We start from the raw sequence: 25,673 nt of genomic DNA, 5'->3' as shown, positions 1-25,673 counted from the left end.
CAAGAAATCTGCATTTCTTAAGGCTTTTGGAGTAAGTCAAACTAAGATTCAAAGAAGGATGCCTTTTATATATAACCGGCTTTAAAAAACTTTTACCTTTTCTGCAAATTGTACAAAGTTTTATATTCCCCTTTTCTAGTATGCATTTCAACAGTGGGGGTTTTTTTTTTTTCCTCTTTTGGTTTTCTATCTTCCTAACTTCACTGTTATAAAAGCTAAAAGATAATCACTCTCAAAAGCAGAGATAATCTAGGTTCCTGATACTTATTTTCTTGGCCTACTGGCTAGCTGCCAGTTTTTCTGCCACTTCCCTCCCTTCTTAAAAGTTGCCAAATGCTTATGTAAATAAGCCAGCTGGCTTCTGAGTCATCACTTCGGTATCCAACTTCCCTAACTCCCAACATGAACCTTAATATACTCGATGAACTCTATTAACAGGCCTTGGAATTCTTCTATATCTTTTTGAACATAAGCAGCTGGATTTTTAGTGATTGTTCTCACTCCGATAAAGTTGTTATTGGCACCTGTTACTCATACACTAGTAAGTGTATCTATCATTCCTTCTAAACCTACCTTTCCTCTTGGTAACCCAAGACCTTTTTCTCTAAACCTGCTACTGTTTTCCCAAAGGACAAAATCTCTATATACGTAAAAATTTTAAAGTTACTACGAAATTCAATAGTCTACATTTAGTTTAACAAAATAACTGGTTTGCCAACGGCTTCTTCATTATGGCACCAACGGCACAGGCAACAAGAGAAAAAACAGATAAATTAGGCTTAATCGAAATTCAAATTTCTGTGCAAAGGGCAATATCAACAGTATGAAAAGGCAATTGAGGACTGCATATATCTGATAAGGAAGTGAGATCTAGAAAATATAAAGAACTCCTGTAACTCAACAGCAACAACAACACAAAACAATTAAAAAGTGAGCAAAGGACTTGAATGGACATTTCTCCAAAGAATATATACAAATGGCCAATAAGCACATGCAAAGATGTTCAATATCGCTAATCCTTAGTGACATGCAAACATATTCTCTCTCTCTCTCTAACACACACACACACACACTTTTCTGAACCCATTATCAAGTTTGTTAAACTCAAAAGCATATTCTAAATGACAGCAGATAAAAGGTGGCCAATTCAAAGCTGGAAATAATTATAAGGAAAGGTAGTTACTACACAAAAGTTCTGTGTTAAAACAGATAATGCACTATGGCAATTTATAGCTGTATTTACAATCAACACCATCATAACAAGAAGTACACTAAGAATAGGTATGCATTAAAGAAAACTTACAGTCCCCCAAAGTACAATATAGCAATCTTCCACTCAGATCATTTGTTCATTTATTTAATTTTTCTTTCTTTTTTTTTTTCAATTTATTTATTTTGAGAGAAAGACAGAAAGTACAAGTGGGGAAATGGCAGGGAGAGGAGAGAGCTAGAAACCTAAGCAGGCTCCGCACCATCAGCACAGAGCCACAGAGCCAGACATGGGGCTCGAACCCAGGAACCCTGGTCTGAAATCACGAGTCCGATGCTTAACTGAGCCACCCAGGCATACCCATTTATTTTCAATTTTTCTATCTTCTATATGCCTTTAAGGCTATACATTTTCCTCTGAATAACATAACAAGCTTATGAGTAAGATTCACAAAATCTTATACAAAGTGGTATTTGTCATTTCAAAAGACAGCATTCTGTTTTATGTTTAATTCAAGAGATTTTAAAATTTCCAAATAAACAGATTTTGTTATTTACTCCTACATTATGTTGATTATGCGAAGTGTAAAATTATGTTCAACTAAAACAAATCCTAATTCTTATAGGCTTTTTTATTTTTTTTTAATGTTTCTTTATTTTTGAGAGAGAGTGTGAGTGGGAGAGGGACAAAGAGAGAGGGGACAGAGGATCCAAAGCAGGCTCTGGACTGACAGCAGCGAGCCTGATGCAGGGCTTGAACGCACAAACCATGAGACCATGAACTGAGGTGAAGTTGGATGCTCAACCAATTGAGCCACCCAGGAGCCCCCTGATACACTTTTTTAAAAAACAATAATTATGGCGGGGGGGGGGGGGGGGGGCTGGATGGCTTAGTCAGTTGAGTGTCCAACTTTGGCTCAGGTCATGAGCTCGTGGGTTCTGAGTTTGAGCCCTGCATCAGGCTCTGCGCTGACAGCGCAGAGCTTGGAGCCTGCTTTGGAATTCTGTGTCTCCCTTTCTCTCTGCTCCTCCCCTGTTCACACTGTGTCTGTCTCTCAAAAATAAACAAACATAAAAAAAATTGTTTTAAACAACAATTATGTTAAAATAATTGTGCAGAGTTTTAGCTTAAACATATAACTTAGATTTTGTTATTCTTTTGTTATTAAGCTCTAATTCTGTCACATATTCAGGAAAGGATGTAAATATGATTGAAATTTAACATTTTTCTCTTAGCCTAACATGATCAAATTTTGTAAATGCCCCTTAAGTATTTGAGAAAATAAAAATAAAAAGCATGACCTTAGTTAACAAAAGGTGTTTTAAAAAATTTAAAATTATTTCATTTAAATTATCAGTTGCGGGGGCACCTGGGTGGCTCAGTCGGTTGAGCATGAGACGTTGGCTCAGGTCATGATCTCACACTCTGAGTTCGAGCCCCGCGTCGGGCTCTGTGCTGACAGCTGGGAGCCTGGAGCCTGCTTCAGATTCTGTGTCTCCCCCTCTCTCTGCCCCACCCCTGCTCATGCTCTGTCTCTGTCTCAAAAATAATTAAAAACATTAAAAAAATAAATAATCAGTTGGTTTTTAAATCTTCTATTTTAATTGAATCACTAAAAAGTTACCTACATATTATTAAAGTTTGATATTTATGATGTTCAAGTCACTGATACCCTCATTTTTTCATGATTAACTATGTCCAAAATTTCTCATCCATATATTTTTCTGCTGACATACATATATATATAAAATTTATATATGTGTAAAGCTATATCGATTTAAATAAAAACAACCTTACTATTTGTGTGATTTAGCTATATCAGAAATTGACAAACTATGGCCTTGGCGCGTGTTTTTGAAAGGACAGCTAAACAAGATTTCTACATATTTAAAGGGAAAAGGAGAAGGTGGAGGAGGGGAGCCAGGAAAAAGGGTGATGAGGGGACTGACAGAGGGGAAGGGGAGAGAAGAAAGGGAAAAGAGTGGGAGCAGAATAATAAGCAAAAGACTATACGACCCACAAAACCCAAATTCTTACCAGCTGATCTTTAGAGCTTAGGTGTGCTCATCTATGTGAGAGGTTGGCAAATTTTTTTTTTTTACAAAGGTCCAGCCAGTAAATATTTTAGGCTTTGCAGGCCATACAATCTCTAGCAACTATTCAACTCTGCAGCTGTAGCACAAAAACAAAACTCATAAATAAATTACTACGGTTGGGTTCTAGTAAAACTTTACGTACCAAAAACAGGAGAGGGGCCAGCTTTTGCCCTTAGTCCATAGTTTATGAACACCTGATCTCCATGATTATACTTACGGGTCTGTCCACTTCTCTGAGATGTCACTCTCCCACACTAATTAATTATGGATCTGATCATTTCATTTTACATTTGCCTTATATTCTCAACAAATTAAGAAAATAAGAGTTCATGATGTTACATCTTCTAGAAATTGAATCTTGCACTATAGGAATTATTTCTCTCCCACAGTTTTTGGCCTTGAATTCTATGTTGACTTGTAAAGGTCGCTTAAGTCTGTGTTCCTTTCATTAGCATTTTCCTATTAATGGTTCCATACATTTGTTTTCAATCTTTCTGCATCATGTTTAAATGCATATACCTAAATTTTGGTTTTTGACCAATCTGAATCACTGTTTAATAGAGGAATTTAACTTCATTATTATTATATAGTGACTAACATATTTCACAGTCCTACTATGTTATCACATTTACTTGGCATTATCATCTTTCATACATTTACTAAATTCGCTGGGGTTTAAGGGCACCTGGGTGGCTCAGTTGGTTGAGTGTCCAACTCCTGACGGCGTTAGCTCAAGTCATCATCTCACAGTTTGGTTCATGGATTTGAGCCCTGCGTTGGGCTCTGCGCTGACAAGTGCGGAGACTGCTTGGGATTCTCTCTCTCCCCCTCTTTCTCTGTCCCTCCCCCACTCACTCTCTCTTTCTTTCTCTCTCTCTCTCTCTCTCTCTCTCTCTCTCTCTCTCCCCTTCAAAAAAAAAAAAAGCATCCTTGGAGTTTACTGTTTCCATCTTATTCTTTATTAGTAAGGAAATTATATATCCTTTTACCATTGTATGTGCCAGTTACTTACCTATTGTCTTTCACCACTAACCTACCCTCTAAGTAGGAAGCTGCTTTTACCTCCATGGCTCCAGACACCAGCTCCATTCAGATCAGAGCCTCTCAAAGCCATTAGAATGCCAGCAGCAGTATGCACACTTGATACTCGAAGTACCGGCCTCAGCCTCATCTAGTTCTCGTACCTAGTTTCTGTTATCCAAGGACCAAACTCCCTTCTCAGAAGTGTAAGCAACAGTCCCAAAAGACCCTTCCTCCAAGTTCCTAGGTCTGGCAACACCACCACTTCTCTCTCATTTCTTCAGCATTAGGGATGTTCATTGCTTCCTGTGGTTATTAATCTCCGGATTGCCTCAGCATCCTCTTGACAATCAATCAGCTGGCATACGAAATCGATGTATTAAATCCCCTCTATTTGAAATACTTAGTACAACTGTTTTCTTTCCCCTGACAAAACATTAACAGCTGTACTGCTAAACTATTTCGGTTGTTGTGTTGTTAACTGTACTAAACAGGCAGGTCTAAATTTAGGAAATAAACTGTAAAAGAAGGTAGGCATTTTAATGGTGATCAAGAGTAGGAATTGAGGGGGCACTTGGGTGCCTCAATCAGTTAGACGTCTGACTCTTGAATTTTGGCTCAGATCATTATCTCACAGTTTGTGGGTTCAAGCCCTGCATCTGGCTCTGTACTGCCAGTGTAGAACCTGTATGGTATTCTCGCTCTCTGCCCCTCCCTCATTCGTGCTCACCCTCGCCCTCTCTCCCTCTCTCTCAAAATACATAAATAAACTTTAAAAACATAATAATACAGTGCAGTATGTGAAAGTAGAGTATCACTGGCAGGAAACTAAAGAAATTTTGTCTGTGAAGTATAACAAAGGATTGCCAACATATTTTTTTTTTTTCTATATATCACCTACTTAGGTGCCTATGAAACAACATGCTGGGCAAACAGAAAATATACCCTATAAGAAAGGGAGAATTCAGATAGTTTGAGAGTTTATGATTCATAATAATAATAATAATAATAATAATAATAATAAGGGTACATCAACTGATAAAAAGTTTAAAATCAGGGATGCCTGGCTGGCTCAGTAGGAGGAGTATGTGATTCCTGATGTCAGCGTCATGAGTTTGAGCCCCACGTTGGATATAGAGATTACTTACACATGTAGGTATATACATATATACATAAATAAACAAGCAGCTTTAAAGTTTGCTTAAAATCTTTGTTTAAAAAAAGTTTGAGGGGCACCTGGGTGGCTCAGTCGGTTGAGCAACCAGCTTCGGCTCAGGTCATGGTGTCACAGTTTGTGAGTTCAATCCCCGCATTGGGCTCTGTTGTGCTGACAGCTTGGAGCCTGGAGCCTGCTTCTGATTCTGTGTCTCCCTCTCTCTCTGCCCCTCCCCAACTCATGCTCTGTGTCTGTCTCAGAAATAAACATTAAAAAAAAAAAAAAAATTAAAAAAAAAAGTTTGAAATCAGGGGCACCTGGGTGGCTCAGTCGTTTGAGCATCCAACTTCAACTCAGGTCATGATCTTGTAGTTTGTAAGTTCGAGCCCGGCATTGGGCTCTGTGCTGACAGCTCAGAACCTAGAGCCTGCTTTGGATTCTGTGTCTCCCTCTCTCTCTCTGTTCCTCCCCTGTTCATGCTTTATCTCTCTCTCAAAACTAAATAAACATTAAAAAAAATTTTTTTTAAGTTTAAAATCAGGTTTATCTCTTCCTCTCAGCTAACTTTCAGCGTGAGTGGACACGTGAGAAAAAGAAATAGTAAATAAATTTATGCACTGAGGAAAAAATGTGTTACTTTGGTAAGTAAATTATGACATTTTATTTTTAGGAGTCATTTCATATATCAATATATATTCATTGTTCATAGTTACTTGATTCTACTTGCTTTAACTGTAACTTAACCTTTCCTTCACTATTCATTGACTGTATTTTTTTAAATTTTATTTTATCTTAGAAAGAGAGGGTATGCACTCGAGTGGAAAAGACAGGCAGAGGGAAAGAGATAGAATCCCAAGCATGCTCCATGCTTAATATGGAGTGCAATGCAGGGTTCTATCCCACGACCCTGGGATCATGACCAAAATCAAGAGTCAGACACTCAAATGACTGAGTAACCCAGGTGCCCTTCATTGACAGAATTTAAAATTACTGCAAAGCTACACTACATGTGTTGTCTGCTTTTTGTTGACTGTTGAGTCATTGAAATTCACAATTTTTAGTTCTATAAAGATGCTAGCTTACTTTGTAGTTAGCAAAACACTTCAAATGAATTTAATCTGATCCTTGACAAAACAAATACAGTTGACCCTTGAAGAACTCAGGGATTAGGGGCACTGACCTTCCCTCACAGTTGAAAATCTACATACAACTTTTGATTCCCTGAAAACTTAACCACTAAACAGCCTACTGTTGACCAGAAGCCTCACCAATGACATATACGTTGGATAAACATGTATTTTGTATGTTATATGTATTATACTGTATTCTTAGAATAAAATAAGATAGAGGGGTGCCTGGGTGGCTCATTTGGTTGAACAAATTTGGCTCAGTAAGGAGCCTGCTTAAGATTCTCTCTCTCCCTCTGCTTGCATTCTCTAAAATAATAATAATAATAATACAGTAAGCTAGAGAAAAGAAAATTGTAAGGAAAATACATATATAGTACTATGCCGTATTTATAAAAAAAAAAAAAAAAAAAAAAAAGGTCTACCTATACACAGTTCAAACCTGTGTCATTCAAGGGTCACCTAAGCTTCTCTCGCTTTTTCCATTGCTTGCAAATTGAACTTCTCCCCTGCCATTAATCATGTATAAACACCATGTACCCATCTGTATGATTAAACTCAGGACAATACTCTATATCTCTATGGTACTTACCCCTTCTGCTGACCTTTCTTCTGTAGTCCTATCTGCCCACTTCCCCCAAAGCTCTCTGAATCACACAAATAGTGCCATGGATAGAGTTGAGCATCTCCCTTACTCATCCCCTAAAATTCATATATTGAAACCCTATACCCCAATATGGTAATATGTGGAGACAGGGCCTTTGAGAGACAATTAGGTTTACATAAGGTCATGGGGATGTGGAGCCTCATGATGGGAGTAGGAGTAGTGCCTTTACAAGAGACACCAGAGAGCTTACATGTCTCTCCCTCTCTGCCACGAATAGAACATGACAAGAAGGTGGACTTCTGCAACCCAAGAAGGACCTCATAAGGAACCAAAGCAGACAGTACCCCGATCTTGGACTTCCCAGCATCCAGAAATATGAGAAATGAATGTCACCGTTTAAGCCACCCAGTCTCTGGTATTTTGTTATAACAGCCCAAGCAGACTAAGACAGATGGAATATGAATTTCTGGGGCAAATATCATAAGCACTTTGGATTGAATTGTCAGGCCGCTCCACTTCCTGACTTTCTTTACAATTTACTTGTTCAATTTCCCACCCCAAAATTTATTGGCATATGCTAATTTCTGTAGCTGAGTTGAAGTTGCAATTTCAGAACTATAAAAATCCAAAAAATCTGAATGTCACAGCTGGGTAAAAAATAGATTGATGGCAATAAAGTGAATCTCTCTTCTAAAAGCATGAGAAACAAATGCAACGTCAAACTCCATAGGGGTGAACTTACAAGGAAAATGCTGAGAGAATTCACTACCTATTAAAACAGATGAGTGGTAGCCATAGAAATCAAGAAAAAGCAGAATCAGACTTATAAATACAAAGAACAAACTGATGGTTGCCAAAGGGAAGGGGGGGGTAGACAAACAGGGGAAATGGGTGAAGAGGAGTAGGAGGGAGATACAGGTACGCTTCCAGTTATGGAATGAATTAAGTCACAGGAATAAATGGTGCACCATAGAGAATGCAGTGAGTGGTACTGTAATAGCCTTATATGGTGACAGATGGTAGCTACACTTGTGAGCACGGTATAAGGTACAGGTTTGCTGAATCACTATATTGTACATCTGAAACTATTGTAACATTGTGTGTCAACTATCCTCAAATAAGAGGAGGAGGAGGAGGAGGAGGAGGAGGAGGAGGCGGCGGCGGCAGCCCGCCACAGCAGTGGAGGCTCACAAGATGTATCCAGAGAAGCAACTCTACATGTAAAGAGAGAATCCTAAACTTTTTCCTCCCTAACAAAGTTTATATAAAAATGAACATCATCAACAAAACTGGAGCCTATATCAAAGACAACAGAAGAAATGTGTATGAAATCACAACCAGTTTTTACAGATTGATTCTTTCAAAATTCTTTGGCTTTCTAAAACAATGTTGACTTAATGTAGGATTTTAAAACTTTCACTCTTTATACTTTAATATTTCAAAATACAAGTTCTCATCTTACATATCTGCCAAACAGAATCTACAATATGGGAGTTTAGGGTGAGAAAAGTCTGAATAATAATTACAACTTACCTATCATCCTTGCTGCAACATTTAGAAATAACTAACCAAAGAAACTTTGAAAGAAAATCACTGGGATTTTTCTCTATGCAATGAAAAGTATAATCAAGCATATAAAAATTACTTTAGGCATGTTTCATGGTAAGTTACAAGACTGCATAAAAAAATCAAATTCCCCTGACAGGAAAATATTTGGTGAACTCCTGCCTTATAAAGATGGTTGCAACTGTTTTATTAATAAAAACAAAAAAATGACAGAACAGGTGAAGTTCTCTAATCAAGTATGCCAATATTCAAATAAATCTCAACAATTAGAAGAAAAAAGCTTACCACAATTATTTAGCATGTACCAGATGAAACCACAAACATAAATGATGTGGATATTTTATAGATCCTTGTAACTTTTATACTAATGACATCTGTAAAGGCATGTTAATTGACAAAGTGTTTTAAAGACAATATGCGATGAGGTTTTCAACAAGGTATACAATTTTAAGCACACATATAACCAACGGGAGGGGGAAAAAACCAAACAATTTGGCACCAGGAGGGCCCCCTCAATAGAGTCAGTACTGCAGATTTCTGAACCCACATCAAATCCCCCTATGTGCCAGGAATACAGCTTCAAAACACCACTCATTTCAAAAAATACTTCTTTAGATAGCCACAATGTGTTCCATGGGAGAAAGGGAGTAAAACACAACAAATTTTGCTTTGCTTTCTTTTTTTATGAAAATTCAATACTCCTTTATTTCAATAACAAAATGTGATAAAAATTTTCACAGCTTTCTCTATTTTATCCTGGTTATCAGCAAGGCTGTCATAGCTATCAAATCAGATTTTATTTGCTTCATGACAGAAATAAAAAAAAGATAAAAGCTTGCATGCAGTAAATAAAATCATTATTTATCTTAATAATAAAGAAAAAGCAGTTGTAAAGCCTGAAATAATTGGTCAAGAACTGCAAAGCAACATGAGACATTTTCTGTAATAAAACAAGACCTCTGAAAGGAAATTGAAGTCTGGAAGTTGGATAAAGTGAAGAGTTGTTCAAAACTCACTCTTTAGTAATCACGAAAACTGTAGTGTTTAAAAGAAATATCATGGTACACTTACCATGATGAGCATTGAGCAATGTACAGAATTGCTGAATCACTACACTGTACACCTGAAACTAATAAAACACTGTGTTAACCATACTGAAATTAAAATTTAAAACTTAACAAAATGAAAAAAAGAAGCAGCAGCAGCAGCACGACCAATCACCATACCTCAATGGAGAAGTCCTTTGCTTAGAATTTCAAGAGACAATGAAGACTCGAACCAGTGGACCATACACCTTCACCATTCTCAGTCCACTACAAAGCATGACTGAGTCGATCTCCCAGAAGAAAGAAGAGCCAAAAGAAATTTCCAGGAAAAGCAGGCAGAAAACATTTATCACTCCACTTCTTGGGCAATATTCTGACCACGCCTTCTCACTAATTACTGTGAACATAGCTTAGGAGTCACACAGTGACATCAAGAGAAAAAACGAAAAGGCCTAGATGTTGAACCTGATAATCAGTGCCAGCCTGGTCTCCTTATTTTGTAATTTAGCTCAAATCTACAAAAATTAACTGAGTTAAGAAGCAAATGTTTAACTACAATTAAGCAATAAGTAGAAAACATTTTTGTTTTGCTTAAGATAATGCAAATAACAAACTCCTGATATTTTCTTCAAAGATAAAAAATAAAACAGTGTAAAAGTCTACCTAACTTTAAATTTAAAAATACACAATACAAAAGATTTTCATAATAAGAATTGGCTCCTCTGAATTAGTTTCTAAAACTTATGAAGACTTTTTTTTTTATAAGTGGTTCTCATTTTTTTTTTGTACATTTTTTTTTAACGTTTATTTTTGAGAGAGACAGAGAGACAGAGCATGAGCAGGGGAGGGCAGAGAGAGAGGGAGACACAGAATCTGAAGCAGGCTCCAGGCTCTGAGCCGTCTACACAGAGCCTGACGTAAAGCCCGAACTCACGAACCATGAGATCATGACCTGAGCCGAAATCGAACAACTTGACTGAGCCACCCAGGTGCCCCTAAAACCTATGAAGATCTTAAAGGGAATTTAGTTCTCATTTAATATGAAGCTCTTGTTTACAATGAGAAAAAACTGAGCATTACAAAGAACTTCCACTGGGTGAAACTTGGAAATAATACTGGCAGGGCTGAGACTCTTAAGTCTCCTGACTGCTGGGAGAGGGTATTTTTCTACTTACTTTGAAATATGCCCCAAAAGATATTTTTGAAATTCCAAATTCCTGACCATTTCCTTCATAAATGCATTCTGGATTTAGTGACTGTTGAAGGGCTGCCATTTTAGGGTAACTGAAAAGAATCCACACCTTAAAAGACTGTGTCAAATCGACTGAACTTTGAAAACATCATTTTGGGGTGCCTGGGTGGCTTAGTAGGTTAAGCATCCAGCTCTTGATTTTGGTTAAGGTCATGATCCCAGGGTTATGGGATGGAGCTTTGCATTAGGCTCCACACTAAGCATGGAGCCTGCTTAAGATATTCTCTCTTTCAATCTCTCCCTCCCCCCGTTCACACACTCGCTCTCTCTTAAAAAAAAAGAAAAAAAAATTTTTTTTAACTATTAGTCTTTTATAGTGTAATAGTCCAAAGTTTTTTACTTTGATTAAACAAAATCACCAGAGGGGAGAGGAGTGGAAAGATTCAGAAGTCATGTAACAAAAGAAAATACAAATAAAACCTTAAATTTCACATGTGCACGTACATGCACATACATACGTAAAATCTTATCTCAAAGGCAAAGAAGCAGGTGAAGAGGTTGCCACTGATGATTTAAGAAACAGCCTGGGAGCAATTTTCTACAATTTCTCTCTTTTATGTTTCAAAGCTATGAAATTCACTTTTCTTCAACTTAGCTACATTCATTTAGACCCTAATAGGTTCATTTTGTGTTAAAACATTGAGTCACAAACACCATCACTTGAAAAAAAAAAAAATTCACAGAGGAAAGGGGAGACTCATTAAAAAGGCCATGTGCCTTGGGGTGCCTGGGTGGCTCAGTCGGTTGAGCTTCTGACTTCAGCTCAGGTCATGATCTCACAGTCTGTGAGTTCAAGCCCTGCATCGGGCTCTGTGCTGATGGCTCAGAGCCTGGAGCCTGCTTCGGATTCTGTGTCTCCCTCTATGTGCCCCTCCCCAGATTGCTCTTGCTCTTGCGCGCGCTCTCTCTCTCTCTCTCTCTCTCAAAAATAAATGAAACATCAAAAAAGTTTCCTTATTCTAGTCTTGAGTTGATTTGTGCACAAGAATAAACCACATTACTGCTAACAGAAAATGACCAAGGTTGGCTTCTTCTCTTATCCTGGAATGGATAAGCCAACGCAGGAGATAAGCAAAGACTTGGAAAATATCTCAAACTCTTGGGGAGAGCTTCTGAATTTCACACTAATACCAGTCACATAGCTAAATTAGAGCAGTTAGACATTCATTCACTTGCACACACACATATAAATCCTGAGGAGAACCAAGTCTGACAGGCATGAAAATAATAAAAAGCCACTTACTGAAAGTAATTAGCATCTCCTATTCTAAGGCAGGATTTTATATAATCTTCATAACAACTCTCTTAAAGGGTGGTAGGACTCTAATTCTCACCTATATAATGACATCATGTAACCAGAAAGAGAAAGACCAAGCCCCAGAAACCAGTTCTGTTGACAGTCCAAGCCTGTAATACATTTTTCTTCTGTTTTGAAGGCTATGAGTTCCATTATGATCCACGAACATATCAACTGTTAAACCTAAGGAGACCACGTTTCCCACAGAAATCCTCAATTTTCCAAGCATGCCAATTCAGAAAAACTTCCTCACTCTATCAACACATGTTAAGACACTGTTAGGAAGCAAATGAATCCATGTAAGTCTACCTGTGTCTGAAAGGAAAGAGAAAAAGGGGACTGTGAACCAGGTGCGATTTAGTGGGTTCCTTCATCAAATTAGGAATTATGGTAGCAAAACAGACCACAAAGAAAAGCAAGATAATACTTGGTGACCATTCTCCTAGGATTCTTGTGCTCTGACTTCTAAAGGCAATAAATGGCACACACAAAGGCAATGGTAGGCTCAACAACTGAGACCACAGCAAGATCACTATTTTTAAATGCAAACTTTGCATTTTCAAGCAGCAAGGTCTTTCAGAAAACTTAAGTGCTTTCAGCCAACTGCCCAGGTCAAATCATAACTTATAATAATAAGAATGAGAAACTAAGTTTTCCCCTTATGTTACAGTGATCAGTACTTTCCTCTGAGGCTCAAAACTTACCTTGTTTGCCTATATAGTCAACATGGATCTGGGTTCCTTAATATGTATTTGTAAAATTTTAAAATATTTTCCCCTTCCAGCTGACACAGTGTTAAGCTTTGTCAATAGAGGGACCTATAGAAATACTGCAGAAGGAAAGAGTTTTGATTCCTGGTTCCTATCTGGCTTACAAATCACTTGGCTTCTCCAGTGATCAGTTGCCCTAGACTGCACAGCATCTTCAATGCCAGGCTTCTACAGCAATGAGCAGCGGCCAGCAGTACCCGGTGGTCAACAGTTGCCTCTATTATTTTCTTAGGCAGTTTTGTAGCAAAATACCTCCTCTAAGAAACCTACCTGTGAAGAGCTTTCCCTGAGTACTCTAGAAGGAAGAATTGTGGCAAACTGCAGAGGGTAGATTTCTAGTAAATTCCACCGATGTGGCACCACAACAACTTCTCTAACATTCAGTGAGTCACATCATGCCCTATTCAACAAGGTCTGGACCTCAACCCAAGATGGGGGAGAAGTCTCTTACCTAACACTACCAAGGGGAAAAAAAAGCAAAAACAAACACAAGACTTGGCTGGCCTTCTATGAATTTTAAAAACAACATATACTACGTATGAACGTGCTACACTTTGACCTTCCTAAAAAGTCCCCTAGAGGATTTCCAATTTTGAGTGAAGAACCAAACAAAAGACGACTCTGCAGCAAGTTTAGGTTGTGATGCAAGCTGCTCTACCACATGGGACCTATGATCCAGCATAACCGTGGTTACCTGAAGTATCTAGGATAAACAGAGATGGTATAACGAGGAGCCCCTAGCCACTGCACACTGCAGCACTTCTTTGCTATAAGAGATTGGCACTAGAGGATCCAGCACTCCCCAACAGCCCATGGGGTGAATTTCCAGCAAGTTCCACAGGTAGGATTTTTAGCAAATTCCACTGGTATAATACTACACTGATTTCTCTACTATTAGGTAAGCCACAGCCGTGCACTCTCCATTATCAGCCCTGGAGAAGGAGGTTCTCCCATTTGTATTCTGTCTCAGACCCAGGAGAAGCATCTGCTTCTTGTATTTGCTACTTGTATATTTTCTAGAGTTCTCTTTCTTTAATAAGCCAATCGCTCATCATTCCAATTCGTTATACTGAATTCTCTTTTATTAGGTAATCTCTACACCCAACATGGGGCTTGAACCCACAACCTCAAAATCAAACAAGAGTCACATGCTCTATTTACTGAGCCAGACAGGTATCCCGTGAATAACCTTTTATATGAAACCTTCCCCATTCAAATTACCAAATGGTTTTTCCCTCCTGATTAGACTCCAACTAAAATACCATTATCAACAGCGTGAGTGTTCTCATCAGTGCCATGAAAACCAACACAAGAACCTAATTTTAAACAATTAAGAGTTCATTTTGACAAATTTTAGCTTTAAAACTAAAAATTAAATAGGAATGATGTACACTTAGTTTAAGCATAGTACTAAGTCCAAATTAATGTATATATTTCTTAAAATATCAATCATGGTTTGGCAAGTTATAGATTCCTTCTCCAAATGTTCTGCAGTCTTTAAAAAAATTTTTTTTATGTTTATTTATTTTTAAGAGAGAGAGAGACAGAGACAGAGAGAAAGTGTGAGTGGGGGAGGGGCAGGGAGAGAGGGAGACACACAATCTGAAGCAGACTGCAGGCTTTGAGCTGTCAGGCAGAGAGCCTGATGAGGGGCTTGAACCCACAAACCACTAGATCGTGACCTGAGCCAAAGTCAAATGCTTAACTAACTGAGCCACCCAGGTGCCCCTGTTCTAGAGTCTTTAAATGAACATTAAATAGCCCCTAATAATCACCAGCGTTTAACATTATTTTTAATAAGTAATACCTTATCTCTCTTATTCTATAGGGTGTAAAAGGCCTAAAGTAGGGGTGCCTGGGTGGCTCAGTCAGTTAAGCATGTGACTCTTAGTTTCAGCTCTGGTCATGATCTCACAGTTCGTGAGTATGAGTTCCGTATTGTCAGTGCAGAGCGTGCTTAAGATTGTCTCTTTCTCTCTCTGCCCCTCCCCATTCATGCTCATTCCTGCTCTCTCTCTCTCAAAATAAATGAACTAAAAACAATTTTTTAAAGGCCTAAAATATGGAAGTGACAACTGAAAATAATGTTGTAAGCTTTCATTTTTAAAAGGGGCGGTTGTGGGGCGCCCGGGTGGCTCAGTCGGTTAAGCGTCTGACTTCAGCTCAGGTCACGATCTCACGGTCCGTGAGTTTGAGCCCCGCGTGGGGCTCTGGGCTGATGGCTCAGAGCCTGGAGCCTGCTTCCGATTCTGTGTCTCCCTCTCTCTCTCTGCCCCTCCCCCATTCATGCTCTGTCTCTGTCTCAAAAATAAATAAACGTTAAAAAAAAAAATTTTTTTTTTTTTTAAAATAAAAGGGGCAGTTATGTATAAACACTGACAGTCTGAAATGGCATGGGTCAAATGGCCTGACCCTCTCCACATTCCACGAAGACACGTCATAATTATAGCATGCTCTTCACCATAAGGAGCCCAAAACAAGCATGTAATGGTGGACTGGTACAAGCTAATCAAGATCTTGAAAAATGGCTTAAAATGCGGGCGATCCACAGTGACTTTTTACAACAGTGTTTCAATGTCCCTGCACCTACTAATTGGAAATACACCATGGAGTTCACTATTTAATAGTTCAACCTAATTTTAAGCCTAAGACAGTCCAATAACCTATTTATGAACTCAAAAACCAACAAAGAAGCCCACCACAATTACTCAAGAGGTAAAAACACCCAACATTTTTTTTTTTAAGTAGAAAATAACCATCACCACTACATCAAAAAGAGAAGGAAGACTAGATTGCACACTGAAAAGCAAAAAAGTGCTTTGTGTGGTTTTTAATGGACTTTAGAATCATACTCTAATTTCTTGAACAACACAAAGGAAAACTAAATATCACTGACAGTTCCTTTTGAATGACTCCATAATGAAACTGTATTAAAACTGTCAGTAGCCACAATGAGAGGTATATCTAAAAATATTAAAACAAATTACTCTTCAAGTAACATTGTATGTTACTGCTCAGAAGTTTGCCTTAAAAAAACAGAAACACTACTTTTATATGGAAATTTCCTTAAAGATAAAGAAGTTTGTCTTACTTGAGAGAGTCCAGGGGACGATGCATGTCCCGGGGGCGTTGCCGCAAGATTTGGGTGCCCCTTGTTTATTTCATGTGCTGAATAAGGGGAAGGGGTCGGGGGTCCCGGTTGTCTTGCTACTTGTGTTACCTGTGAGGAAATCAATATTTAGTAAGAGCTTTATATTAGTAACTCAATCTTAATAAATACAGCTGAACTGGTTAATTTTTAAAACTGAACTGTGTCATCATTTATACTAAAATAAGTGCCAGACTGACTAAAGGCTTAAAATTTCAAAATGAAGCAATAAAATGCTTGGGGGGGGGGGGGGGGGGGGGGAAGCATGACTATTACCATCAGTTTGACAAAAGATTCTTGAAGCACAATCTAAAACCAAACCGTAAAGGCAAAATTATGCTAAATGCAAGAAGGTACATTTGAAACTAAATATTGTTTAGTTTTAATACAATGCCACTTCTAGGACATTTTGTAAAAGAAACAAAAAAAGAAAAATGATTGCAAGAGGAAGTGGATGACTACAGAATGGACACAGGAGATTTCTGGAGTGAAATAACTGTTCTGTATCTTGACTGTAGTGGGGATTACATGTCTCTCTGTGTTCGTCAAAACTCACAAAACTGCACACTACAAGGTGAATTTTACATTATGTAAATTATACCTCAAATCTGAACCAAAAATGGGGCAAATTATTTATAGAGTATACTCTCATCTTTTTTTTTTTTTTTTTTTGGATTTTGGATTTCGTATTAAAGTTTATTCATTTATTTTGAGAGAATCACAGACAGCGTGAGTGGGGGAGGGGCAGAGGGAGAAGAAGACAGAGAATACCAAGCAGGCTCCATACTGTCAGTGAGAAGCCCAATGTGGGCCTTGAACTCGTGAAACAATGAGATCGTGACCTGAGCTAAAACCAAGGGTAGGACGTTTAACCAAGTGAGCCACTCAGGCAACCCATCTCATTTTTGTTTTTAAAACAGTACACCTAAATATACATGTAAAGTCACATGTTTGCATATTTCTATATGTATATCTAAGCCTACAATCTATGTCTACATATATGAGTATATATGAAATACCCATGCATTTACACATACTCGCAGGTATATATGTCCTATTAAAAAGATGTGTAATGACTTCCACCAAGATCAGAACAGAAAGCGTTACAAGCATTTTTTTTTCTCATTTTCATTTTCTAATATAGTTCAATAATCATGAACTTGTACAGAAAAATAATTAGCATATGTTTCTATGTAAACAAAAACTACGTTCTTCCACTTTTTCCTGGTAATAAACTGCCCATTAGCCAATGATGATGGATATAAAACTACATTACCCAGGCCCCTTTCCAATGTCCAGCAATGAATCCCAGCCAGCTACTCTCAACCACAATCTAACCCAGACTAGCACTGACTGAAAGTTTGGCAAACGTCCATGAATGGGGGGCAAATTTTATAGTCATCGAATATGAAAGAATCCATTCTCCTTAAGGTGAAGTCCTCAAATGGGGGGGGGGGGGGCATGAAAGCTTTTACAATCTAGTAGAAACTACAGACCTCTCCTAGAATCATATTTTTAAAATATTTATTCAATTATTTTGAGAGAGAGAGAGGGAGCACATGCAAGTGGGGGAAGGTAGAGAGGGAGAGGGAGAGAGAGAATTCCAAGCAGGTTTCATGCTGTCACTGCAGAGCCTAATGCAGGGCTTGATCTAACAAACCATGGGTTCATGACCTGAACCAAAATCAAGAGATGGACACTTATCTGACTGAGCCACCCGAGTGCCCCTAGAATCATATATTTTTTTTAATTTTTAAAAAATTTATTTATTTTGAGCCGGGGGGGGGGCCGTGGGCAGAGAGAGAGGGAGACAGAGAATCCCAAGCAGGTTCTCCCCAAGTCAATGCATAGAGTCCAATGCAGGGCTCAAACTCACAAAACGGTGAGATCATAACCTGACCCAGAATCAAGAGTCGAACACTTAACTAACTGAGCCACCCAGGCACACTGGAATCGTATCTTTAAATGCATAAAATATATAGGATTATGATAAAACCAATTATATTGAAATATATATATGAAAATATAAAGATAAGTTTGTGATATAGTAATATATGTTCTTTATAATATATTAAAAAATAAAAACTAATGATAGATATTGCCTGCATCCATAATTCAAAGAAATTGTAACATTCAATTAGATATTTTCTCCTTCCAAGTCTCAGATTCCCTGATTTCTCTCACAGTTAAGAACTCTCGGGGCGCCTGGGTGGCTCGGTCGGTTAAAGCGTCTGACTTCGGCTCAGGTCATGATCTCACGGTCCGTGAGTTCAAGCCCCGCGTCGGGCTCTGTGCTGACAGCTCAGAGCCTGGAGCCTGTTTCAGATTCTGTGTCTCCCTCTCTCTCTGCCCCTCCCCTGTTCATGCTCTGTCTCTCCCTGTCTCAAAAATAAATAAACGTTTAAAAAAAAAAAAAAAAAAAAAGAAGTCTCTCCAGATAGAAAGGAAAGTGGTTTCCAAATGATACTCGCTTTTCCTGGAATTCCCTCAGTCAGAATCTCTGAAGAAAGTCTACTCCCTGGTAACCCAACTTTAGAATTCCTTATGTCTATGTAAAACAGCTTTAAAACCTGACTGACCCCAATGCTGAAATAAAATGGATTCACAGAAACTAACTAGAGGCAAAAAGCTTACAGGCTAAATAAAAGAGATATGAGTGATGCTAAAATGTGACGAAAGTTTAAGACTTAAAATAACTGTTAATTTTTCTTGTTACGGCTTTATGATTTTCTTCAAAATGTTCTTTCCACTTCTGACTGAAAATTACATTTATAAGGGAATGAAGTTTACTGTGAAATGCTATAGCAATTATAAATCTCAGGAAAATTATTCAAAGGATAAAAACTGGATTACTATTTAAACATCTACTTTAGAAAACCAGTAACTAGAAATGAAGAGTTCCTGCAAGCAAATTTCTCCCTGACAAGGCTTTGTAAATGTATACTCTTATTTCACATGGTTGAGAAGTTATTTTAATATCTGGCTAAAATAAGATATCAAAATGGACTTTTAAAAATGTTTAATGTTTAGTTTTGGATTTTTTAATTTTTTAAAAATTTATTTCTTTTTGAAAGAGAGAGACAGAGACAGAGCACAAGTTGGGGAGGGGCACAGAGAGAGAGGGAGACACAAAATCTGAAGCAGGCTCCAGGCTCTAACCTGTCAGCACAGAGCCTGATATGGGGCTCGAAATCACGAACCACAAGATTAATGACCCAATCCAAAGTTGGACACAACTGACGGGAGCACCCCAGGGGCCCCTATATTTTTAACATGAGAAATTTACACAATGAGAATAGCAGATATCTCTTTTGGGTGTTTGGTCCAAGAACTGATTCCTAAGTTATGGTTTTTAGCTATAGTTAGATAAAACTAGTCAGCAATATTTTAAAGGAAGACAATGCCCATAATACAGAATTGAATTAAAATATTTATATTTTTGTAAAATAAACAAGTTGTGATTTATTCATCATATTGTACATTCTTTCTAATATTTGGACCTCTAATAATAAGAATAAAGAACGGAAAAATAAATGTAAAACATCAGTAAAGTCAGGAGTTTCCCTACTCTGAGTTACTTCTGCAAATGCACAATCAAATCCCAAATCTTCTGTACTAACATTAGGAGATCGTTCACCTCCTCTATCACCAAGGAATTTTATTTTTCAAATTAATCTGGAAAACCTTCCCCCAAAAAGCTATTAACACAGTTATGATGGGTTTGCTACAAAACAGTAACCTGCATATTTGTCTACTTTGCCAAAACATCTGAAAAAGCCACTGGTGTGCATACATTTAGAAGACCTTGCTGCATACTTAACCTCAAAAACATCAGATTATGAAGGTGAAAATAAGTAGCTCTTTGATGAGCACTAGGTATTACATAGAAGGGTTGAATCACTATATTGTACATAATAAACTAATATCAGACTGTATGTTACCTAACTGGAATTTAAATGAAAACTTTTTAAAACTTAAAAAAAAAAAAAAATTCACACAATGAAATAAAGTGATAGCAAAGAAGTTAGCTATATAAAATCCATGTAAGCTAAATTCTCCAATCCATCCTGATAAAACAATCAAAGATTAAATTTACTGAGGATAATAAATCATTAACAATACAGGAAATGTAAAAATAAATTATTGTTGATTAAGAATAAATAAATATAAGGGCGCCTGGGTGGCTCGGTCGTTAAGCGTCCTACTCTTGACTTTGGCTCAGGTCATCATCTCGTGCTTCGTGGGTTCAAGTACCACATCAGGATCTGAGCTGACAGCTCAGAGCCTGCCTGGGATTCTGTCTCCCTCTCACTGACCCTTCCTTCTCACACCAGCGCATGCGGGCATGTGCACTCTCACGCTCTCTCTGAAAAATATGTAAATAAACATTAAAAAACCCACCCTGGGTGGTTATTTAAAAATAAATAAATAAAAATAAGTAAATATTTTAAAATATTACTACATGTATATCATAACAAAAGTAAAATTTACAGGGGCACCTGGGTGGTTCAGTTCATTAAGCATCCGACTTCAGTTCAGGTCATGATCTCACGGTTCATGAGTTCGAGCCCCATGTCGGGCACTGTGCTAAAAGCTTAATGCTTACAGTCTGCTTCGGATACTGTCTCTCCCTCTCACTGCCTCACCCCCACTCGAGTTCCGTCTGTTGCTCAAAAATAAATGAACTTAAAAAAAAGTAATAAAGAAAGTAAAATCTACAAAAAACAAAAAACAAAAAAACGAAAAAGCTTTACCCCACTATTAGAAGGCAACAGGACATAGGTACTGTGAAGGAGTTTACCTTGTCTCCAAAACGACAGAACAATGAGTCACAACTGCCTTAAAACCATGCCCAAAAAATGATTCCAGTTTGGGCCACATATTCTAAAGAAAAAAAATCTCACTTCAAAAATTAGGAACATAAAGATATATTCAGGGGCACCTGGGTGGCTCAGTAGGGTAAGCATCCAACTCTTGATTTTGGCTTAGGTCATGATCTCACGGTATGTGGGTTCAAACCCCACATCAGGCTCTGCATTGTCAGTGCAGGGACTACTTGGGATTCTCTCTCTCCTCCTCCCCTGCTCCTGTTCACTCTCTCTCTCAAAAATAAACATTAAAAAAAATTTTTTTACAAAGATATCCAAGAGCACTACAAAGAGAAAAAGGCAGAAACAGCAAATAATGGGAAAATAAAGTAACATAAGTAAACAAAGGACATAAAAATATATAAATTTGGGCTGTTATCAATAGAAATTGATATGTTAAATACTCAGGAATAAAAAAAACATACACTATTTGGAACTGTAAAGAAATTCTTCTATATACTAACAAATATGGGGAAAAAAACACATCAATGATTTCAGATAAAGGTTAGTGTTCATATGGTTTGTTTTTCCCTGAAAACTCTTGAGTGTGCTTTAAGAGTACTGTATCAGCCAATACAAGTGTTTGAGAGAAGAAGAAAATGCATTTTGCCAAAGCCATAATTATTATGCTATTACTACATTAAAAATTTCCTTATATGGGAATGCAAGCTGGTGCAGCCACTCTGGAAAACAGTATGGAGGTTCCTCAAAAAACTAAAAATAGAACTACCCTACGACCCAGCAATGGCACTACTAGGCATTTATCCATGGGATACAGGTGTGCTGTTTCGAAGGGACACGTGCACCCCCATGTTTATAGCAGCACTATCGACAATAGCCAAAGTATGGAAGGAGCCCAAATGTCCATCGATGGATGAATGGATAAAGATGTGGTGTGTGTATACATATGTTATTCGGCAGTCAAAAAGAACGACATCTTGCCATTTGCAACTACGTGGATGGAGCTGGAGGCTATTATGCTAAGTGAAATTAGTCAGAGAAAGACAAAAATCATATGACTTCACTCATGTGAAGACTTTAAGAGACAAAACAGATGAACACAAGGGAAGGGAAACAAAAAGAATATAAAAACAAGGAGGGGAACAAAACAGAAGAGACTCATAAATATGGAGAACAAACTGAGGGTTACTGAAGGGGGTGTGGGGGGGATGGGCTAAATGGATAAGAAATGGGCATTAAGAAATCACTGTTGCACTGTATGCTAATTGGGATGTAAATTTTTAAAAATTAAAAATAAAATTAAAAAAAATTTTCCTTATAAAGCAAGCACCAATGAAAAACAACCTTCATAGGCAAATATCCCTAAGGTGTACATCCTCTGCCATTCTTAATTTCTTTTTTTTTTTTTTTTAACGTTTATTTATTTTTGAGACAGAGAGAGACAGAGCATGAACGGGGGAGGGTCAGAGAGAGGGAGACACAGAACCTGAAACAGGCTCCAGGCTCTGGGCTGTCAGCACAGAGCCCGATGCGGGGCTCGAACTCACGGACCGTGAGATCATGACCTGAGCCGAAGTCGGACGCTTAACCGACTGAGCCACCCAGGCACCCCATCCTCTGCCATTCTTAAACAGCTAAGCCACACTGCAGGAATCCTTCAGTACTGTATTTTGGCACTCCCTCCCAAAATTGGATGTTTCTACTAATAAAAGCAAGCCAAAGAAAATAAATCTGTATAAAAGTAATAGGAGAGGGGTAGTGGCTGGTTCACAGCGCTGGCATGTCTCAGCCCATGGGTAGGAGTGAAGGACCAGAGAGGAGGTCCTAGGGACCTGGGGAGGGGAGGACAGGAACAAGCAGGGCAGGGTGACCAGGCTGCCAGTGTGTTCAGAGAGCACAGAAGCCATCTCAGGTCCCAGCCTAAAACCCTCCAGGGTCTGTGGTCTGCAGAAGGGCCCCCTCTGAAGAACCTCTAAAGGAAATAAAAATGTTCACATAGGCAGGCATTATCTACAAATAAGGAAGTAAAAAGGACAACTGACTGAATTTTGGAGGATAACAAATCACCCCCAACTCCCCACCAGAAAAAATTTAAACTAATGCTGTGGACTCCTTCGATGGTTTGCCTCTGAGAGAAACCTTCAAAAAAAAAAAAAAAAAAAAAAAAAGGAAGGAAGGAGGAAGGAAGGTAATAGGAAAAGCACAAAAATCATATCCTTCTAAACAATTTTTCCTAGAAACAAGCTGCTATATACAATAAATCTCTGACCTGCAATTACAACTCTATTTAACGGAAAAAGACTGTTATTACAACTGTCATATTGCATTACACACTAGGTTTGCTTTTACCATATTACAGAGTTTAATATCTTTGCAAGGAAGAAGGTATACCAGCTTCAATTAAAAATTATACCAGATAGGGCACCTGCATGGCTCGGTTGGTTAAGTGTCTAACACCTGGTTTGGGTTCAGGCCATGATCTGATGGTTCATGAGATCTAGCCCCACTTTGGGCTCTGTGCTGACAGCCAGAGCCTGCTTGGGGTTCTCATTCTCTCCCTGTCTCTGCTCCTCTCCTGCTCATGCGCACATATGTGCTCTCTATCAAAATAAATAAATAAATAAATAAATAAATAAATAAATAAAGTTATTCAAGATGTAAGCAATTAACACAACCCCAACCCAAGGAAATGGCACAAGACTAATGAGGTTGTTGGGGTTAAAAACTAAAGTTACATAAAACTTTGAATACTTCTTTCAAAATATTCCTAAATTAAGGATTATTGAACCTTCTAATCTCTGGCTAAAGTTTCTTTTCTCTGGCTAAATTATCCCATTTCAGACCTTGTTGTTAAACTCCATGTCCTTCAAAGGTAAAGGGAAGTTTTTATAGAATGAAAAAAAAAGTTTCCCCATTATTTCAAACATATTACTACCATCTCAATTATGGATGCAGGAAAGACAGGTATAAAATAGCTGATTATGACAAATACTTAACCAATTCCAAAGCTAAAATGATTGTCTTTCACATAATATTAATCCTAAGCAAAATTAATCAAGAATTTCTTCAAGTGCAGTGTGTGTATTGAAGTTTAAAAGGTATTAAAACAAGGGGGTGTCTGGGTGGCTCAGTCAGTTGAGCGTCCGGCTTCAGCTCAGGTCATGATCTCACAGTTTGTGAGTTCAAGCCCCGCGTCGGGCTCTGTGCTGACAGCTCAGAGCCTGGAGCCTGTTTTGAATTCTGTGTCTCCCTTTCTCTCTCCTCCTCCCCTGCTTGTGCGCTCTCTCTCTCTCTCTCTCTCAAAAATAAATAAACATTAAAAGGTAACAATAAGCTCAATAAGCTTTTGTATTTTTTTTTTTTTTTTTACAGATACAGTAGTTTTGCATTGGCAATAATGTGGAGGTCCTCAAATTCTCATCCATTTGCTGGTGAAAATGTACATTTGTACAACCACTTTGGGACAGGCTACGGTAACCATGAAAACAGGCACACCCTGTGCCGCGACTCCCCCATTCCTACCTATACCTCTATGAGAGAAAGGACAACGTGTGACAAGGTACACGTACAAAACTGTTCATGGTCGTACTGCTGTTAGTAACCCAAACTGGTAAATAACACACTGTGGATTAACAGAAGAATGAAATCAATAAGGCAATATTTCCCTATGTAGAATTCAATGAAAAACTAAAGCAACTCACTACAATCTGGATGATTCTCATTAACACAGAAGCACATTCACAAAATGATTCCCAAAGAGTTTCAAAACAGAAAACACTTGACTAAATTAGTTTAGAAATGCATAAATGGATGGCAAAACTGTCAATAAAAGCAGGGAAATTTTTAAGGCAGATACATTACTTTGGGAAGACAGGGAGTTGTGAACAGGAAGGGCTACATACTATTTCCTTTACTTGGGAGGTGATACATAATTTCTGCTGTAAAATGATTTTAGTTTTTAGTTTTCTGCACTTTTACACATGTAAATTTTAATCCCCTACCATTCTCTAAAAAAAGATTAGAGACAAAAAACAAGCAAACTACCCAAGGACTGGAGTAATATATTAGTTAAGTTAGCATTACTTATGTGGCTGTTACAGAGTAGAAAGTATATGGAAAAAAATAGTATTGGCACAAGACAGGAAAACTCTAGAACTATGACCCAGTGAAACCTTCAGCTCGCTAGTGAATTTCCATTCAAGATTTCTACCTTAAAAAAGTTTCCTATAAAAACGGATATATCATGTATGCTGAACAATATGAATCAAAGGATCTTTGGAAAAGTTATAGGTAAACGATAACGATCATGCAAACTAAGATTAGTCAGTAAGTTTATGAAGTTTATTTAGTGCTAAATCACCTGACGTGACAAAATATTCTGGCCAATTAAGAGCTATCAAACATAATCTACAATTTTCAAATAATAATTAAAATATAGAAACAATTAGGGGTGCCTGGCTGGCTCAGTCATTTAAGCATCTGACTTGAGGTCAGGTCATGATCTCACAGTTCGGGAGTTCAAGCCCCATATCGGGCTCTGTGCTGACAG

At 38.0% G+C, this 25,673-nt stretch overlaps 1 protein-coding gene across 25 annotated transcripts in view; it reads right to left on the bottom strand.

Annotated features, from left to right (window-relative positions):
* EIF4G3 (eukaryotic translation initiation factor 4 gamma 3) overlaps positions 1–25,673 on the bottom strand; it is a 314,094-nt gene that overhangs the window by 185,769 nt on the left and 102,652 nt on the right. For 17 of the 25 annotated variants that reach the window (XM_078452245.2, XM_078452250.2, XM_078452251.2 and 14 more), the window contains exons 1-2: positions 16,239–16,347; positions 9,854–9,911 (exon numbers count right to left, since the gene is read on the bottom strand). The exons of 3 other annotated variants lie outside the window; for them this stretch is intronic. In XM_078452245.2, coding sequence (XP_078308371.2) covers positions 9,854–9,865 — 12 coding nt within the window. In that variant the 5' untranslated portion in view covers positions 9,866–9,911; positions 16,239–16,347. Of the gene's footprint in view, positions 1–9,853; positions 9,912–16,238; positions 16,368–25,673 lie in introns of those variants that run through there. 5 more of the 25 variants (XM_078452254.2, XM_078452266.2, XM_078452263.2 and 2 more) reach the window with 1 other exon arrangement.

The sequence above is a fragment of the Panthera onca genome, chromosome C1 (genome assembly GCF_046562875.1).
Source record: "Panthera onca isolate mPanOnc1 chromosome C1, mPanOnc1 haplotype 2, whole genome shotgun sequence".
Taxonomy (NCBI): Eukaryota; Metazoa; Chordata; class Mammalia; order Carnivora; family Felidae; genus Panthera; species Panthera onca.
The sequence above is the reverse complement of the archived record's forward strand: the minus strand, read 5'-3'. Positions and strand labels throughout refer to the sequence as shown.